The sequence below is a fragment of the Dryas octopetala genome, chromosome 2, assembly GCF_963921425.1.
Source record: "Dryas octopetala chromosome 2, drDryOcto1.1, whole genome shotgun sequence".
Lineage (NCBI taxonomy): Eukaryota > Viridiplantae > Streptophyta > Magnoliopsida > Rosales > Rosaceae > Dryas > Dryas octopetala.
The window spans coordinates 26,623,262-26,643,343 of record NC_141367.1 but is presented as its reverse complement, the minus strand read 5'-3'; the positions used below and the strand labels follow the sequence as shown (position 1 = coordinate 26,643,343).

Sequence of the window (20,082 nt, the reverse complement as noted above, 5' to 3'; positions counted from 1 at the left end):
TGTCAATCTGACGTGGTGTATCAGCCCAATAATATTTAGACACGTGTCTTCAATCCAAGGTATTGTCTACCTCTGTGAACCTGTGATTTATTGGGTAGTCTTGTTGAAAATTTGGGAACGGCCAAACAGGCCTAGCAACTTTCATGGGCTGCCAGGCCTGGGCTTGGGCTGTAAGTAGATTGTGATCACCTAACAAAGTTACTGCCTTTTTCCCCTCCGCCCAATATAATTAGAGCTAATGGACCCCATAAAACTGTTTTAGGCTTGGGCTGTAAGTTGCATGTGAGGTCTAGTTCGTCATGGGTTTAGCCGAGTAAAGTATGGATTTTTTCTTGGGACTAAGAAAATAACATTTCAGTATTTCACTTTGTAAGAAAAATTAAAAAGGGCAAATTACACAAAAGTACCTCAACTAACCACCCTATATCACTTGAGTACCCCAATTAAAAAAAGTTGCTCGTAGGTACCTCAATTACTGATTTTGCACATCCAGGTACCTCCGTCAACTTTTCCGTTGGGGAGGCCGTTAAGTGCATACGTGGCATACTGACATAATGCCACGTGGACAAAACAATAATAAAAAATAAAATAAACTTTAAAAAATGAAATAATTATTTTTAAAAAAACTAAAAACAAAATAATTAAATTAAAAAAACAAAAAAATAAAGAAAAAATGCAGCCCATCCCCTCCCTTCGCCTCCCACCCCTCCCTCCGAGACCCGCCCAACCTCAGCCACCTTGCCGCCGGCCCCACCCACCACGCCGGCGACCCACCCCGACCCCTCTCCTCTCTCTCTCTCTCCCCGAAACCCCAGCCCAACCCCAGCCCCGAGCCCTCCTCCTTCCTCCTCCCCCGCTTCGACCACCCAACTCAGTGGGTTGTTTCACCTGGACAGCGACGAGAACTGGGTGATCACCGGCGACGTCGACACGTCATCTGTGGCGTCGGCGATTGACTTGAAGTCAGTGGCAGTGCACGAAATTGGGCATCTGCTGGGGCTGGGGCACTCTTCGGTGGAGGAGTCAATTATGTACCCGACGATCGCGTCCATGACGAAAAAGGTGGAGCTCCAGAGCGACGACGTTTTGGGAATTCAGTCGTTGTATGGCGCGAACCCAACGCGGGGGAGAAGGAAGGAGGAGGGCTCGGGGCTGGGGTTGGGCTGGGGTTTCGGGGAGAGAGAGAGAGAGAGAGAGAGAGAGAGAGAGAGAGAGAGAGAGAGAGAGAGAGATGAGAGGGGTCGGGGTGGGTCACCGGCGTGGTGGGTGGGGCCGGCGGCAAGGTGGCTGGGGTCGGAGGGGTGGGTGGCTGGGGTTGGGAGGGTCTCGGAGGGAGGGGTGGGAGACGAAGGGGGAGGCAGAGAGAGGAGCTGTATTTTTTTGTTTTTTTAATTTAATTATTTTGTTTTTAGTTTTTTTAAATAATTATTTTATTTTTTAAATTTTATTTTATTTTTTATTATTTTTTTTGTCCACGTGGCATTATGTCAGTGTGCCACGTGGACCATTAACGGATTCCCTGACGGAAAAGTTGACGGAGGTACCTGGATGTGCAAAATCAGTAATTGAGGTACCTACGAGCAACTTTTTTTAATTGGAGTACTCAAGTGATATAGGTGGTTAGTTGAGGTACTTTTGTGTAATTTACCCAATTAAAAAATATTTAATGTAAGGAAAACAAAGAGAATCCACTCCAGAAAAATGATCTCTTCACTCCATTTTTACCATAATTTATTACATTCATTACTTACTTTCAAGAAGGTTGATATACTCCCGCTTATGGACACCCCATTTTTTTCTAAAAGAAACAATTCTCTAAGCACTAAGCCATTCATGAGTAATTAGGTACCAAGGCGGCTAGGCTATACGTGGATATGGGCGGGTCATGAAGTCTATCTGTGTTGGCCCAACTATAAATCCATTTTGTTCAAAAAACCCAAATAACTTGAAAAGCCCATAAAAGGTTAGTCCATATTTGTCAAGTTAATTTTGCGACTCAAGTTGGTTGGAGATTCTTTTGCAACCCAAGACCCACCACTCTACCATAGCAAGTAGCCCCCATATGGAGAAGCAATATCATCTCTATTGGATATGGTGCTTGTCTGCTTGATAATGATTCTTCTTCTTCTTTTGTTTTTTTTGTTCCTTTTGGACCCAATTTTTCTGAATATTGACTAAGGAAATATTTGAGTGGTGAGATTTATGAGAAGCCTCTCAAGAAGTACTACCACCACTCGTTCTAATCGAACCAAAGGAAGCAGCCAAATCCACTCTCACCTCCCTTTCTTTCCACCCAAAAAAATTTAAAAAGAAGAAAAAAAATCCAATCCAAAAATGCACACTCCTCCGTTCCTCTACCACCACCACCAACTACTCCTTTCTCTTCACTTCCTTCTCCAAATTCCATGGCCAAGAATCCACCTGAATAATTCCCTTCTGATTCTCCACTCTCTCTGCCTACCCTCCCTCTTTCTTCACCCAGACATGACTCCATCTTTTTGCTTATCATCTTCTGCAAGAAACACCACCACACCAGAAGCATTTCTTCTGCATAACTCTCATCTCTACCTCCCCAAACACCGCTCTTCTTTCTTTTCCTCCGAAACCCACTTCCCAAAGAGAGTGCCAAACTTTCTCAGGCCCCAAACACCACCACCCAAGACTTTTCTCCCCATTTTGAGGCTAAACAACTCCAAACTCACACACCCTTTTGCCAGCATATCTTCCTTTGCCGAAGCCGAAGGTGAAGAAGAAGAAGAACAACAACAAGACGTCGTCAAAGTCAACCAACACCATGAAAGCACAAAAACAGAGGACCTGGACGACTCGCGCGGAATGGCTCAGGCCTTCCACATATCTTCCAGCACTGCTTCGGCCATTTCCATATGCATAGCATTTGCAGCTCTGAGCCTTCCGTTTTTCATGAAGTCTCTGGGGCAAGGCTTGACCTTGAAGACCAAGATGCTGTCGTACGCAACTCTGCTGTTTGGGTTCTACATGGCTTGGAATATTGGGGCAAACGACGTGGCCAATGCCATGGGGACTTCGGTGGGGTCAGGAGCATTGTCGCTGAGGCAGGCGGTGATGACGGCGGCGGTGTTGGAATTCTCAGGGGCATTTTTCATGGGGACCCATGTGACCAGCACAATGCAAAAGGGTATTCTTGTGGCTAATGTGTTTCAGGGGAAGGATACTCTGCTCCTTGCTGGCTTGCTTTCTTCACTTGCTGCTGCTGGTACTTGGTTGCAGGTATATTTATATTCTTCTTCCCCTGTTTTTCATTTAGCTCAGTTTGTATCTTTTCATTGAAAATCCAATTCAGCATTAGTTAATTAATGTTGCTTGGCAATGAAAATGAATGCTGCTTGTTAATTCCTTTGGGTGAAATCCTTGTTTTATACAATTTTATTATCTTTATATTTGTAAAGAAAAGGACTTCATGTTTGATGTGTTTTAGTACATTAGTTTCCAACTTATGGGAATTGACATACTAAATTCCTATGAGACAAAAGGGGAGGTAATAACAAGACACCTTTGCGGATATACAATTCTTATAGTGTATAATTGGAGAAATGAAATTTAAAAAGAGTAAATAAGAAAAGTGGGTCTCTGTGTTGATATCAGATATTCTTCTTGGCCTAGTTGTGTTGAGTCCAGTATGTTGGTCTTTTTTCCTTTTATCTTTTTTGGTTGTTTTTTTTCCTGTCACAAGTATATACACTTCATGCATGTGTCTATCTTTCTTATTACGTTATTACGTGCTAAGTGATAGAATTAGAGCATCCAACCCAAAACCAATTGGCAATGGGTGGAAAGGCCCAAGACTTATAAGCACATATGCTAAACTCTAGTTTTCACACGTGTAGGGGCGTGTTAAGATAAATCCTACATTGAAAATGTGAGGGCCTTGCTAGTGGCTTATAAGAGTTTGGGCTACTCCTCCTAATGCCAATTAGTTTTGGGATGGATGCTTAGAATTCTTCACTAAGATCACGTGATCAAAGAAATAGATGCAATAGGTATATACACCAATTACATTAAAAATTTTCTTAGAGGTGCTACCAAGTAGTAGGAGGCCCCTCAAAGCCATCGCACCAAGATTTCCTTGACATATTACATATACATCCAAATACATTGGAAACCACTCAGAGCTGGTCTACTAGATCAAATTTATGAAAGAGAGCTTGTCTTTCTTAGGGCAATTCACCCTCTTTTAGTGCTAGGGGTTCTATAACCTAATCAATTCCTTACATCGATAACCTTGAAAAGATTGGATGTGAAATGTATGTCATCAATCAACCAAGAGAATGGTTGTTTATTGCTAATAAAAAAAAAAAAAAGATTGCCAGTGTCTTATTCATCAAACAAATTAGAATATTTCTTCGAACTTGATGAATGTGAAGGATATCAAAGACTTAAGAAAAAATCCATAATCTTTATTTATATGCTACAATATCCTGTTTCTTTCTTCCATCCATGAATAATTGTTTTGTGCTAGTCAGGTTGCATCATATTATGGCTGGCCGGTGTCTACAACGCACTGTATAGTAGGATCAATGGTTGGATTTGGACTTGTCTATGGGGGAACAGGTGCTGTCTTCTGGAGTTCATTGGCGAGGGTGATTTCTTCATGGGTTATCTCGCCATTCATGGGAGCACTGGTGTCCTTTCTCGTGTACAAATGCATCCGTAGGGTATGTTCCCCTTCCTTGGAGATGGAACTGTCAAATGATCCTCTGCCTTATATCATATAGGGGTATGGCGTTGGCTTATGATGATACATATAAGAATTTACATGCTAATCGGATCTTATTGCCAAAGATTATGTGTTTTAGTAAGAATAAGCAGTACGTTTTCTTTGATTCCCAAACAAACCATAAACCATATCACATATGCATGGCTGAGCAACTCTATGGTGCCTCACACTTGTTGATTAAAGCTTAAGTAACTCTTAACATTCTACAGAACCTGACTTACTCTTCAAAAGTTGAGTGTACACTTGTTAGTTCTTTTCTTTCAATCTTTTCTATTCCTTTCAGTTTGTGTACAGTGCTCCAAATCCTGGACAAGCTGCAGCTGCAGCAGCACCAATTGCTGTACTTCTTGGTGTAACCGCAATCTCATTTGCAGCCTTTCCTCTTGGAAAAAGTCTCCCTTTGGCTCTGGCCAAGGCTCTAGCCATTGGATCTGCGGGTGCGGTCCTTGTGTACAGAATCATTGGACGACAGCTAGGTCCTCTCCTCCTCAAGTCTGCATCATCACAAGCAGAGCCAAACGAGGGTGCCATCCACCATAAAAATATTGGGTTTCTCTCAGATATTGCGGGTCCAACGGGGACCCAGCTGAAAATAGTATACGGGGTCTTCGGATACATGCAAGTCCTATCTGCCTGCTTCATGTCATTTGCCCATGGAGGGAATGATGTCTCCAATGCAATAGGTCCTTTGGCTGCTGCATTATCTATCCTCCATGGTGGTAGCAGTGGAGCTGAGATTGTTATTCCAACTGATGTTCTAGCATGGGGAGGATTTGGAATTGTGGGAGGTCTCACAATGTGGGGGTATAGGGTTATAGCAACGATTGGGAAGAAGATTACAGAGCTAACACCAACAAGAGGATTTGCAGCTGAGTTTGCTGCAGCCTCAGTGGTTCTATTTGCGTCGAAGCTGGGACTACCGATCTCTGCAACCCATACTCTGGTAGGTGCAGTCATGGGGGTGGGATTTGCGAGGGGGCTTAATAGTGTTAGAGCAGAAACTGTGAGGGAAATTGTGCTTTCCTGGGCCGTGACAATTCCAGCTGGTGCTTTCTTTTCTGTTTTGTACACTTGGATCTTGACCAAGCTTTTGTCTTACGTTTTGTGAGTGTACATTTGAAGATAGAATATTGGTATGTCATTAATTAATAAAAGAAATACTTTCCTTTCCAAATTGATTTGTAGAACTAATGATCCGGATTGTGCTCAAAGCCTTTTTGTTTCTGGAATTGTTATGCTATGGCGTTTTCCTGTCTGGGTATCCTATTCTGCAGTACATAGATGGAATCCTTGCTTGAGAATTATTAATGATAAGTATATTCTTTATGACAGCATCTAACTACAAGTACATAAGAAAATACAACCAGCATATGCAGTATTCTAGTAATAGCAATTTTATCAATGACAAAAAAATATTCTTCTTTCAGTGAGACATCAATATATTGGACGAATCTGATGTGAAAACGGCATCTTCAATAGAATATAGTGCTGGAAATGGTATACTACTTATTATGGTGTATAAAATTTTTGTAAAATATTTGACTCTTCATGGAACCAACATACTGCAATAGCAATTGAACCACATACCAGAATACGAGCGCTAGTATGAATCTTGATCGTATACAGATCATCATGGTGAGAGCTCTTGTACAGAAGTGAGACTGGGCTCCCATCCCAGTCCTCTACATGATCTTGTCTTCGGGAGAGGGGGTACAAAAGGCTTCTTTCCTCTAATACCTTTTCTCCCTAAACATTTTGACCACTTTTCCTTGGAGACATAGAATTCTCTGGCGGAGCAAACAGATTCATCTGTGTCTTCGCCTCCTGCATCCGCCGTAATCTTTCTATCTGGAGTCTCCTCTTTGCCTTGAGCAGATTCTTTAGCCGTCACCTTCTTTTGTTGTTTATGCTTAAGTTTCTGTGCTGTAGTACAAGGTATTATATAATACTTGTGACCAGGCAACATGTTCTCCTCTGGCCTTAAAAGGGACTCATGAGGATTTTTGAACACATCTGGGCGGCCAACACACATCCCAGGATACTTTTCCATCAACCGAGATGCAGGAACTGCATTCTCATACAGCTCCTCTCGCCCACCAGCATGAATAATCCTCACAAAAATATACTTGGACTGTAAACTCAAGTCCAATGATTTGGGAGCTCCTACTTCCTTTCTTCCAGATTCTACATCTATGGTAGCTCTGCTGGACTGCTTGGTTCTTTTAGATTCACTGTCAACAGACCGGACTAGCCCTAACAACAGGACGCACCTCTTCAGCATAGCCGCAATTAAAAGTAGCCCAACCAAAATGTTTCAACATAGTCCACTGGTGGGGATTGTATGAGCATTCTATTACCTTGAGGTACTTCAATATTATTAAGCATTGACCATGGTGGATTACTCCTAGTTTCCATGGCCGGCTCCTTATTTTAATATTGTCTTTCACAGGGAGCTGTGATGAAACCAAGGCTGTCTGTGTTGGATGTGAAAACCAAAGTGAGACTCTAATGATTATCCTATAGCACCAACTAAGTCTCAAAATTCATTTACCAATTTGGACTTGTGACCGACACATCCTTGTGCTAGTATCATATTCCCATAGGCCTGAGAACACCTGCCGTTCTAACTTCTTCAACCTCCCACTGATCCAATTGTTATGCAGAACCAAACAGCCCTGTTTCACACAGGCTTCTCTCACATTTTTTCTCTGCCACAGGCCTAGATATGCACCATTTGGGAAGAGATCTCTGTCCAAGAAATAGACAGTCAAATTTGTTTCAGGTTCCAAGCATCTATCATCACCCACACGATTGGACCCCCCTTCTCCACATAGTGTGTCATAGAAGCTTGGCTGCTCAGAGAGACCCGAAGTTGTTGCATGTGCCACCACCTTCTTCATAGCAGCAATTGTCGAACCATCAGAACGAGCAAAGTAAAAGCCAGAGTTCAAGCGCCTAGGTAAGTTAATTGGTCCTGCATACAGAACAATACCACAGAAAGATTTAAGGCATCAGATTTAATTACTATGTATTTGTACTGATGTAGGTATCACTGAAAATTTTATCCAGTAATCTTCCACACACACTCTGTGCATACAACACCAGGAAGAAGAAAATGAAATTGATTACAAATGAATCACACTAAACATCAGACAATCTAATCTCCTCCACTCTATGTATGCACTAAGTGCTTCTATACCATTGGAAGAGAAGAGTGACCAAATACACAGGAGACGCTTAAAACAAGCACCTGATTTGTTGAATTCATCAGACTGAGCTGCAAGAACAGCAGGACCAAAGGAGTAGAGCAATGGCAATGGATTTCCAAACCAATATACATCCACATCACTAAGAAGTACATTGTAACCCAGATTCAGTATTTTCAAAACTGTTCTGGACTTCACTTTGGTCACCTTCTGAAAGCATTTTGTTCCGAAGTGGCAATCACTGAAGCTGATCTCACTTGGAGCTGATGGATCCCTGAAAACAGGTAGGCCCTAAGAGTAAAAGAAAATAGATAGTCAAAATTTATGAACACATTTGGATATCAATCTACAGCAGGGACTAGCTCCAAAATATTTGAAATTCTGAATTTCCATTTACGAAACTCAATCTGATTTGAAGCATAACCTACCGCTTATTTTTATTTATTCATGTGTCTACACATGTGCATGCTGACATGCTTTGTGTAAAGAAGAAAGGACATACACATTCAATTGAAACTGGAATAGAACTGGCAAGAAATAAATTAGTTCTAAATAAACTACCAGCAAGACAGAGAACTCGTAGATTTCCTGGTCAAGGGCACATATGATAAAATTTGTAATCTGCAGGTGGCGCAATCTACACACCCAGCTCATTAGCATGTCCTTGTAACTATATCCAGCAGCTGCAAGCACAATTGTCTTATTGTTGTCTGCAATCAATGGTAGGAGCGTCTCTAAGGAGAATGGAAGGTCAAATGGTTTTGAATGCTTTATTGGACCCATCAGAGAGCAATCTAATAATTGGCCTCCTGATTTAACACCCTCGACCCAAGCCATAGTTTTCTTCTTCTTCTTCCAGAAACGCAACATCCTTCCTTTCCATAATCTCACTGCATTAAATGGGCAAACAATGTTTTCCGTTGTGTTGACAAAAAAATATTGCCCGTGACATTTCAAAAGTTTTACTAGGCCAGAATAATTAGTTTCGTGATAAGACAGTGATCCGTATAATGCCCCAATATGAGAATTTCCAGCATATTCCCAGCTTCTTCTTCCAACATTTGATGCATGGGAAGTTCCAACCGTCCACTTAGTCTGATGCTCCTCATCAATCAGATAGAAGCTTGAGATGGTCCAACTGGCATCAAACACAAACCTAAGCTCAGATGACAATGCCTCATTAACAAACCAACTATTGTGCACCCCCCTACCATACAAGAAAGGAGGAAGGACTCCGGAATGTAGGGGCAGATCTCCGTGGTTCCATGCCATAAGCAATTTCTCTTCACAGGGTTTCCACTGCCAACTCTGACCAAAAATCTGCTGCAACTGATGGAAGAGAGAACAATATCAATGGGTTGTCCTGAACAGACCATCACATTTTAATCTGGAATAGGCTATTTCATACCTCATGTGTTCTCATCAATTTGCCATTCTCTCTTCGCCAATGCTTTCCATCCTCATCCAAGTAGAATGGGAAGTAGGACACATTTCGTGATGAAGCAACTAGAAGCCAATCACGGTCAAGTTTGTAAGCATATTTCAGGGTGGAAATGAAGTCAGGTAAGACAATGGTTTCAGGATCAACCAGAACATAAATGTCTGGTGAAAATGACCAAGATCTTGCCATCATCGAATGAAAAAATGGGGTACCGAGGAACCTAGAGGGGTATACAGACATTTATCAGATGACAATAAATATTATGATATTTTTAGCTCTAACTCCATTACTCCTTGAGGATTTCCTTAACCCTGAGCTAGTCCTTAAAAACCATCCCTTGAAATGAACCATCATCAAGACTCTTCTGAATTATATAAGCTAACTTCTAGGTTCACTATTGAAAACTCTTTTTTTTTTTCCTAATTTAATATATGTCCACAAATTCACCATCAAGTATCAACACACATCCAAAACAAAGAAACACAAAGGAAGCAGAAAGTTGCTGAGCCTACACAAAATCTTGGGAAGTGGGCACAAAAGCAAAATAAATCTGTTTTTGTTTTTTCTCTCATAAAAGCTTTTTGAGTAGGAAACATATCATAAAGAAAAGTTTTTATTTAGCAGATTGCTCTGTCAGAAACTATACTAATAATACTATACATAAAAAATACAAAAAAAGTCTCATGTTCAACTAAATTCATCCAATTAAAGTAAATGAATGACAAAGTTATTGGCTTACGTGAAATCAATATTGGGTTCGACCAAAACCCGCGAACCAAACGATCCAGTGAAAGAAACAACAGAAGGGTGTTTGCTGAACAACACAACTGAGACCTGTGGGGACAAAGCAAGCCATGAGCGAACAGCTAGAGTTTGCCTAGCCCCAGGAGAACCAGTAAACGGTCTAGGCGCTGAGAATACGATAATTCTCGGAGTGTCCGAAATGCCGACACCTCGTTGACCAAGGTTGGGCCTCATGATCTGATCCTTGAGGGAAGGTAATCTTTGAGTAGCATAGAGGGAGAGACCAATTAATGCAAACCCATATAGCCAAACTGACCATGGTCCCATTTGCAATGCCTGTACAAGCGAAACATTTTTTGTTTTTAATTCGGATAAGTATAACAAAGAAGAATCGCAAAGAAAATTAAAGATGCAAACCTTCATTGTGAGTGGAACTGCTGACAGCAATGAAACTATGATGGGTTCGTAGTTTTGTTTATATGAATCATGAGCTGAGTGGCCTGAGTTTGATTCAGTAATAGAAGAAGAAGAAGAGAGGGAGAGAGAGAATGGAATTATGAAACTTTAACTGAAGAAGAAGAGAGATGCAAGAGTAACGAACACACCAGCGACGTCGCTCTCACCGAGGACAAGGGCCGTGCGGGATCCATGTGAGGCTTGTCGTCTTCTACACGTCACATTCCATTCACCGACCTTTTCCATTTTAAGAGTCAACGAAACTATGCGGATGTACCGCTCTTCTACGGCGCCGTTTCTATTTGGGTTTTAAATTGATCTAAACTTATTTTTCAGATTAATATCGGCTATTAATCAGGAAAAAAAGAAAAGGATAATACGGAATAAAAATAGAAAAGAAAAATCAAATTTTTTTTTTGTCTGAACCTTTAATTGCAAACTACAAACAAACACGTTCACACCCAGATTTACAAATATGTAATGCCACAAAATAAGTGGAGATATGATTCTATGCTTGAGGAGATATTATTAAAAAATATTAGTATGAATTTGTCACGTGTACAATATGCATATATTAGATCCTCAAATAATTAATATGAATGTATCATATATGGCATATCATTTTAATAACACCATCCAAAAATATATTCATAAGAATATTATGAATTTCATCAAGTAGGTATCTACAATTAGAGTTTGTTTATTATAAGTTTGAAAATTATTGTTGAAACATTAGGCTTTACACATTTGTTGTACTAATCATCATTACCAATTGTCTTTGTGTAATACCCTACTTTCAAATATTAATTTCTTGTTTGATTTAATTGTATACTTGATTAGTTTTTCTAACTAATGTTTAATTGGTCGGACTAATTGTATTACAATAGTATTGGAACTAAATTTTTTTTTTTTTACTTTTAAGAGTGTTTTTGACTAAAAAATTGGACTTTGAAGATGTCTAGTTCTTAAAAGGCTTATTTATTAGTTTGCCCCTGAAAGTAACTTCTAATCCAACTTCACCCCCTAATATTTATTTTGTATCACTTTATCCCCTGAAACTAATTCTCATGTATCACTTTGTCCACTTTATATTTTTACAAACTTTGGAAATAAATTAAAAATAGTTCCGAACTCAAAAAAATACACAAAAAATTCCTACGGACTCGTCTTGACTAGTTCTAAGTTACTATGGGGTCAAATTACTAATTTTCCCTCTGATAGTTTTTAGAAAATTTGGGAAGTCCAAATTTATTTATAAAAATTAAAATTAATTTTCCTCTATAAAAATTCTGAAATTTATGTAAAGTCTCGGATAAATTCTCAAAAATATTTTGGAGATTACCAAAAAACTGTTTCAGAGAATTCTTCTGAGACTTTATGAAAATTCTACAATTTTCTAAAATTTATTTTATAAAGGAAAATTTATTTTCCTCTAAGACGAAAAGGTCTTTTGGGTAGCAAGTATTCACAAGAAAGGTAATGTTATTGTTTAGAAGACCAACGATATAAAACTCATATTTTTTAGAGTTCGAAAGATTATCTTATGAATTTCTACAGAGTAAAATATATTTTAATTTTCTAAAAACTCTCAGAGGGTAAATTGGTAATTTGACCCCATAGTAAATTAGAACTAGTCAAGACGAGTCCGTAGGAATTTTTCGTGTATTTTTCTGAGTCCGGAGCTATTTTATTTAATTTTCAAAGTTTGTAAAAATAAAAAGTGAGCAAAGTAATACATGAGAATTAATTTCAGAGAATAATGTGATACAAAATAAATGTTAGGAAGTAAAGTTAGATTAGAAGTTACTTTCACGGGTAAAATAATAAATAAGCCTTCTTAAAATAAAATAAAAAAGTATAAGATAAATCACCAATAGTTGAGAAAAAGAAAGTACATACAAGAAGTTGGAAATATACAATATAATTGGATTCAAATAAACCCACTCTTAAATTCTTAAGACAAACAAAAAAACAACAGCAATATTAATCAATTAAAAACAAAAAGAAAATGAACTTGTATTACCCCATAACGATAAAGATCAAGAATTCAAATGATGTCGCATTGGTATTCTACAACTTAATTGTTTTTTTTTTTTTCAAAAGTTTGCAGGGGCCATGGCCCCTCTTACTCCCTTCTATGTTCCGCCGCTGCACGTGCTGCACTAGCCTTGTGTAGTTCCTGCGCTTATCAGCCCTTCAGACCACTTCACAGCGTAATTCTGGCACTTAACCTACTTAGCATCCTTCCCCCAATCATCTCGGCCGCCGCACAGGTGATCTGGATCTTGACCTTCTTCCCCTGCATATAAATTAGTACAGTTAAAACAGACCAGACAACAATCAGAGTTGCAGATGCGGAAGCCTGGCAATTTCACCTGAGTTGCTTAGTGATAGGTGTTTATGTCACATGTTTATGTCACAAAAACATTACCACTAACAAAGATTTCATGGCAACATACCTGTTGGTATCAAGAGAAGAATAGGGAGAATGCCTGCGCTGAGAATGCTTGCTATGTGGAGACCGCGAAACTTGTCTAGAAATGAAAACATCCATGATACTAATTTGGTGAGTTAAACATTCATGGTCTAGAAGAGAAATGCTCAGCCTTGTGAAGAGTCATGCTTGATAGGGAGTGGCCCGTTAGAATATATTATTCTGCTTCTAATGACTATGTAAAGAACCTTAATATGACAGAGTCATAATTCTCACAACGAACTTAGAAAGCAAAAGGTTTAAAGCATGACAAAGTTATAATGACTGTACAGAACCTATTCTGCTTCTGCTATTAATGATATTAGTTACTTTCGCTTATACTGCACTTCACTATGTGTTATCCCAAACTAGACAGAAAAAAAGCCCAAACAGTAAAAGCCACAAGGAAAGCATACAATAAAACCAGGATACCCATTCTTCTTTTCACAACTATGTTTTCTCTGCACCATTGCATAAAAGGTTGCCGAGACCCAGATGAATGATCCTATTCATTTAGACAATACCACAACATCCATATGAAATTGAATTCAACACGGATAATTAAGAATATACATACAATGGAACCACGTATATGCTTTCACTCCACTCTTCACTCTTCATTCCTAATTTCAGTTTTAATTTCTGATATTGCAAATCAATCAAAATAAAAGAGCTACACATACCACAAAACTTCCATGACCTCAAAATGTTTAAAGTAGTCACATCACTAGGGTAAATTAGTCACATCACTAGGGTAGCATGCATTTAAGGAAGTAGTCGTGAATTCTGTCACTGGAAATAGACTCAAACTTCAACAAGAAAGAGATGATGCTGAAAGATGTACAACATTTAAGACAAAAAAAAAAAAAAAAAAAGGAAGCAAAAAGAACAATGCAATCTAATTGACCAGAGAATATATCTTGATTTACTGCATAGCATAAAAAACAAACTATCACAAAAAAGAATGTCAATCTTGCACAACAATCAAACTGGAACCACGAAAAAACCCCAGATGAACAGATTAAGTAGAAGAGAGTAGGATTTAAAAACAGTTCATACTGTTTCTTATATATTTTGCTTAACCTACCAATAACCTTATGTTTAAGTTGTTTTGGTGATTACGAATCTACGACTATTTCTCTGTATAAGAGAACAATATCTCCATAACATATTATCATGTTCGTTTTCTCAGAGCTACTTAGAACACAATGGGCTGAACCTTATGATGCCAACAGATATAAAAAACAATGAAATTTCTGATAAATGGTACCTTCTCCTAGACTTGACGGGTGAAGGTGATAAGTTACGTCTCCTTGAATGTAGCTTCCTGCAGCACATAACTGGTATATGAACCACAACACAACATAAGTAGAACACAAGGAGAAATAGTCAGAAGATCACAATGATGAACCTTTTAGAATCATCAGAAGCTTCATCACTTGAATCATTGGCATGATTAACCGAGTTGTCCTTGCTGTTTCTGCCCCTACTTCCAATGGAAGAGGAGCGCCTTCTCTTGTGCCTACTTGAGTCGGTAGAATGCTTATGTCTTGATCTATCATCCTCCTTGTCCTTTGTCTGTTCTCTTTTCCTGTTCATATCTTCTTTAGCACTAGCTCTACGGAGCCTCTCTGTTTCTCTTTTATCCTCCTTGGCATCAGAATGGGAAGACCTTTTTCTTGACTCAGATTCCTGAACTTTTTCTCCAGGCTTAACACTTTGCTCTTTCATCTTTTCTTTTGAGCCATTCCGATCATCTGTCCTTTCCTTCCTCAGATGCCTCTCATCCTGCCTCTTACGATTCTCATCATCTGTCCTAATCTTACCACTCTCTACCTCCTTACTGGAGTCTTTAACAGAACTCTTTTTACTCTCATGACGATCATGCTTAGCAGATTTCATCTTGGACTCCCTACCTTGTGGGTCATCTTTGGATGCTTTTTTGACATTGACATTTTCTTTAGGTAGTTCAGGTTTCAATATGCCTACAGCATCCTTCAACCTAGAGGCAGTAATGCCACCTGGCAGGTTATAATCAGCATTACTTTCATCATTCTTGTGGCTATTATAACTAATATCACTAATAGCAGCACTGTTATTATATTTGGACTCAAGTGAACTGGTTTTTCTTGGATCACTCGCTGAATTTGTCCGACTTCTACTGTGTTCTTCAAGCTCTGTTGAGGAACTGTCATTTGATGCGGCATCATGTCTATCATTTGAAGGCTTTTTAACAGTTGACTGCTGAAGAAAAGCATCTTTCCCAGAATTTGGCCCACCAGGACTCTTAACTTCACCATCTCCATCATCTTCATCGCTAGCATAATTTGCAAGACCCAATACATCACCCGGTGAACTGGAACTAGATTTTTCACTGACATCTTCAGTCTCAGATTCCTTCAACTTGGCTGGAATTAACACCTTTGCAGACGCCTTGGGAGCAGAAACTGCTGGGGGAGATGGCAATACCTTATTGTTTAAAGTGAGTGTTCTCTGCTCAACTGTAACAAATGACTTAATTAATTAGATTCATTCTTTCTCTTTTTAAAGAAAAAAACAGGGAGAGAGCAAGAATGTTAGACCTAACAATACAACGGCCTGTAATTACGGTACATTTACCTTCAAGTGTCAGATCATCTTCACTCAGAACTTTCATTGCAATTTCATCAAACAGCTCATCAGTAACCTGTCCAAAAACATAATAGTTAAAAATGCGGTATATATAAGTTAAATAACCAGTCTCTCACTTTATAAGCTGTAGAACCTTTAATAGAACTTCAGTAAGGACACGCTTTATTTCCTGGTTAATTGCCGCAGTCTTAGCTGCTTCCACTTGATCCTACAAAACAAAAAAGATAGGGCAGGTCAATTCCTAATAATGAAATGAAGTACATCCAAATAGCTATTATCATGGGAATATCATATGGAGCAAATAAACAGCACTGCATTTTTCAGAAAGAACAGTTCACTAGGTGGAAGGGGGCTTCAGATGCAAAATAAATCATCTTCAGGAGAAAGAATAATACCTCGTCATCCTCTTCTTCAGTTGATCTAGAAGAATCGATGCTTTTGCTATCAGCTTGGTCACTCTTCCCAAAAGATCTATCAACACCTTCATCCTCCATAGATTGTGTTTCCTCCTTAGGATGATCCATAGACGAACTTGTGATGACTGCTTTCTTAATTTCCTCTCTAAGCCAATTAGGCACTGAAGCCTAGCAAAATTTCAGGAGAATAGATGAATAACAATCATGTCACTCACCATTCACATTTCACATATTAACAATGGCAAAATTTTACCTTTTTGGGGCGCTCAGAAACTGTAGAAACTCCATATGCATCACCAGGGAAGGCTGCAGTAGGGTGAATTGCATTTCCTGCAGTAAGAGCAAAGGGGGGAGCAGCAGAAGGAATTGTGGGCTGGAGGCTCAGTCCAGGAAAACTACCAAATGAAGGTGGAGCATGCCCAGGAACAGGAGAGGGTATTGCCATGGAGGGATCCTGCTACAGAATGAAACAAATGTCAGCACATTCATTTCAGGGTTCTAGAACTGAAGACTCATGAAACCAGAATTATCACCTGTGGTCCTGATGAAAGAACTGGATGAATAGGAGGATAAACTACACCAGGTGCAACAGAAGAAGGCCAAGCATTCATGGAAGTCGCTGTGGTAGCAGGGTCAACACCTCTTATAGTTCCATGTGAATCATGATAAGCATAGCTGGACTGCATGTGTTGATGGTGATCAGAATTAAACCCAGGTGCAAATTCTAAAGGCTGGTCAGAAAGCTTGGTTGTTGGATTAGCAGACTGACTGCCATATCCAAAGGGCAATGGCTGTGATGATTGCATGTGGTGATGTCCTTCCTGAGCTGAGGAATTTGGCAAAGGCAAGAATTTGTAAGACTGCTCATTCTGATCTGCAGCACCTTCATTGCCTGCAATTCAAGTAAGTAGTCAAACAGCAAATCAAAAGACTAAATCAGGGGAAAAAATCCTGTGGAACAATAAAGGTCCAAATTGGTTTCTAGTTATCCAATCTTTTGGTTTATGAAAGCAAAACTCATCTTTTTCTATATGAATGTTTGTTCTAAAATTTGATGTAATTGTGAGAATACTGACGTAACCATGCTCTACAATCTTTGTCCATTCCAGATTAGTATTACTAGAAGTTAATAGTTTTTCTCCCCTGCTCTCAGCAGAAGCTGATCAAAATGGGAAACAGTTAAAAAAAAAAAAAAAGATAGCTCCAAAAACCCGTTTATATTTCCATGCATCCAACTCAAAGCATCTGTACAAGGGAGATGTAGTTCTTGCCAGTTAATATTTCCCTTTTAATGAAGATTAGCAGCACTCAATCAAATGGAAGATGTACTCTTTCTCTACTTGATAAGACTCCTTGAGCTTAAGAAAAGAACAAAGTTTACTTGGTAAGGCAATATAATCAAGGTATTCTTTTGAGTTAAATGCTTCAACCTCCTTTGCACTTGCCACCAATTGATTGCTAAGGTGTTCCAATTTATTTATTTATTTTTTTCAGTACAAGTCTCTTCTAATTTTTTTTATTTTAAGAGAACTTTACATATATATTTATATGTTGATATGGAGGTTGTTAAGTTTTATCGGTTTACCAATACTACCAAAAGCGTAAGCTATTAGGATGTGGGATAATAATTATTTTATACTCTAGCACTCCCCCACACATGTGAATCTCTCCCAAATTCTTCCAAGCCCAACACATGAAATTCAACGTGAAGAACGGAATTCTTATATTGTAAAATTTCACATCTCTATCTCTAAAATTCTCAGTATTATTAATATTATTATTATTATTTTTTTTTTAAGAAAAGAATCCAGATGAGAACCTACACCTGCACAAGAGTGTCAATTATGAAAAAGCAACTGAGTATCCATTCAGAATAAATAATTAATAAATGAGAACAGTTATTTCAAAAAAACAAAAAAAAGATAAAAGGGAAAAGGAGAACCACTTAACCAGTTACTATTAACAACCTACTAATATCCAGATTAATTTGGGGGAACAACCACAGCACACATGAAGCAGCCTCCAATTCTAATTTTGAAGATACTTAACTGTTCTTTATGAAAGGTCCTATATTTGGTACTACTGACAGAAACATTGAGTTCCACAACTTTTGAATTGAAGATACTTAACTGTTCTTTAAGAAAAGCCCTATATTTGGCACTATTGACAAAATAAAGAATGTGGAATTAAAGAGAAAAATTGGGTTCCACAACGGAAGTTGTGGAACCTCAAGCTTCACATGCAAAGCCAAAATGCCATGTGAATTATTACCTGTAACAGAAGAATAACTAGAAGGTACCTCCTGCTGATGAACAGATGGACTTGTAGTTGTAGGTAGGTTTCCTTGACGATGAAACACAGCATTTGTGTCCCCGGCTGACGTTCCATCTCTAACAGTGTGATGTGCATAAGAAGATGGTTCGGAGCTGATAGATGTAGTCTCCTGGGGATGAATTCCTGGTGGGCGGTGTGTCGGTGTGCCTGAAACTGGAACCTGTTGATAGCTAGATGCAGAATGAGAGTCAATGGATTGAGGATACTGATCATGATAATGACTTTGTTCTTCAAGTCTGCCTGCCGGAGGAAACTGCAACTGTTGATGCTGCTGGCTCTCCATCGCATTTCTAGCATCTGCCCATGCCCTAGCCTTGGCTGCCCAATCTTCATTATTATGGGCTACCATTCACAAACAATTAAATTGAATCCAAGGTCATTAACCCACGAAAAGGGAATCCAAAAGAAGCTCCTAGCAACATTTTGACTCACACAAAAATCTAATGGAAAACAAAGCCAGTGTTTTACTGCAGCATATGAGTTATATGAAATGTAATGTAGAGAAAACTTACCTGCGTAATCCCAAACTTGGTTATTTGGCCAACTCGGAGCTCCCCACTCCTACAAGCATATTTGCGTTAGAATATTAACATACACTATGCCCACAAACTTTACCCTCAAATAAAATACAATGGTTGTTTTCAAACCAAGGATCAATTAATCAGCATGAGTTACATACACAAATACATACATGTGACAACAGAGAGAGTTCCAGAAATACCTGGGTGAGCTGAGGATAAGACGGATGAGGAGGTGGGGGAGGGAGGTGAGGAGGCATGTGAGGGCGGGATTGAGGAGGAGGAGGAGGAGGGAAGTGGTGGTTGGGCTGGATGTGGTGCGCAGGATAAGGATGCGGAGGGGGCGGAGGATAAGAACCCGGCGGGGGAGGCAGATGGTCGGCGTTAGGAGGCGGTGGTGGACCCCACTGTTGTGGAGGAGGCGACGGGGACTGTAGTGAGTGGTACTGGTACTGGTTGGAGTACCACTGCCCTTGCTGAGGTTGAGGGACTGCTGCTCTTGGCTGCTGCTGGTAGTGGTAGAGATCCGACGTGGCCGGTGGTTGCGCCAGCGGTGGCCTCATGAACCGCTGCTGCGCTTGGTACGAATCCATCGGCCTGCCCTGTTGGCTTTTCGGCCTTTTTTTTCTTCTATTTTTTTCTTATTAATTTCAGTTTTGTGTCGTTTATTGTTGGTGCAGGGGGTTTCGACTTCCGATTGGAAACCAGGGTTCGCACAAGTGAAGTGGGTAATCAAGTGGAGAAGGAGGACAAGCGACCTTAGGAGGCCCGGCTGTTACATAACTTGGGCCTTTTTGGGGCTATTTCAAAGCCCATAGTATTGCCAATGAGCCCATAGCCATCAAATCAGATGCAAATTATTCCAACACTAAACCTTTGACATAGTAAAAAACATGAGCATCAAACACAAAATGTGTAATGAAAATTATAGTAAAAAAAAGTGACCGAGTAGAAAGTAGAATAACGTGTAGTTACTATAATAATCTCATGGTTAAAATGAAGGATTAGTGCAAATTTTCTAATTTGACCATGGAAATATTAATTTCTTATGTTTAAAAGGTCTACCTATGTTGCCAAAATATGTAATAAAATATTACTTATGCGTAA

General features: G+C 39.4%; 4 protein-coding genes across 5 annotated transcripts; 1 reads left to right on the top strand and 3 right to left on the bottom strand.

Annotated features, from left to right (window-relative positions):
• Positions 1 to 2,293: 2,293 nt before the first annotated feature.
• On the top strand, positions 2,294 to 5,930 carry PHT2;1 (phosphate transporter 2;1). The gene is made up of 3 exons (XM_086231650.1): positions 2,294 to 3,249; positions 4,503 to 4,694; positions 5,040 to 5,930. Exons 1-3 carry the CDS (start codon positions 2,335 to 2,337, stop codon positions 5,862 to 5,864), a joined length of 1,932 nt encoding a protein of 643 aa, XP_086087776.1. The 5' UTR covers positions 2,294 to 2,334; the 3' UTR covers positions 5,865 to 5,930.
• LOC147294890 (uncharacterized) lies at positions 5,898 to 7,092 on the bottom strand. The gene is made up of 2 exons (XM_086231651.1): positions 6,344 to 7,092; positions 5,898 to 6,024 (listed from the first exon to the last, which is right to left on the bottom strand). Exon 1 carries the CDS (start codon positions 7,035 to 7,037, stop codon positions 6,387 to 6,389), a length of 651 nt encoding a protein of 216 aa, XP_086087777.1. The 5' UTR covers positions 7,038 to 7,092; the 3' UTR covers positions 5,898 to 6,024; positions 6,344 to 6,386.
• Positions 7,093 to 7,299: 207 nt separating this feature from the next.
• Positions 7,300 to 10,688, bottom strand: LOC147294889 (Nucleotide-diphospho-sugar transferase family protein). The gene is made up of 6 exons (XM_086231649.1): positions 10,565 to 10,688; positions 10,143 to 10,483; positions 9,371 to 9,623; positions 8,524 to 9,291; positions 8,007 to 8,253; positions 7,300 to 7,730 (listed from the first exon to the last, which is right to left on the bottom strand). Exons 1-6 carry the CDS (start codon positions 10,568 to 10,570, stop codon positions 7,300 to 7,302), a joined length of 2,046 nt encoding a protein of 681 aa, XP_086087775.1. The 5' UTR covers positions 10,571 to 10,688.
• Positions 10,689 to 12,684: 1,996 nt separating this feature from the next.
• LOC147294888 (cyclin-like protein) lies at positions 12,685 to 19,886 on the bottom strand. 2 transcript variants are annotated; one of them, XM_086231644.1, is made up of 12 exons: positions 19,179 to 19,886; positions 18,970 to 19,018; positions 18,395 to 18,799; positions 16,657 to 17,015; positions 16,377 to 16,580; positions 16,103 to 16,291; positions 15,841 to 15,915; positions 15,696 to 15,762; positions 14,488 to 15,577; positions 14,347 to 14,403; positions 13,063 to 13,137; positions 12,685 to 12,902 (listed from the first exon to the last, which is right to left on the bottom strand). In XM_086231644.1, exons 1-12 carry the CDS (start codon positions 19,566 to 19,568, stop codon positions 12,857 to 12,859), a joined length of 3,006 nt encoding a protein of 1,001 aa, XP_086087770.1. In that variant the 5' UTR covers positions 19,569 to 19,886; the 3' UTR covers positions 12,685 to 12,856. The 2 variants fall into 2 exon arrangements, with proteins under 2 accessions (XP_086087770.1, XP_086087771.1); XM_086231645.1 differs by having other exon boundaries at positions 16,377 to 16,577.
• Between the last annotated feature and the right edge of the window lie 196 nt (positions 19,887 to 20,082).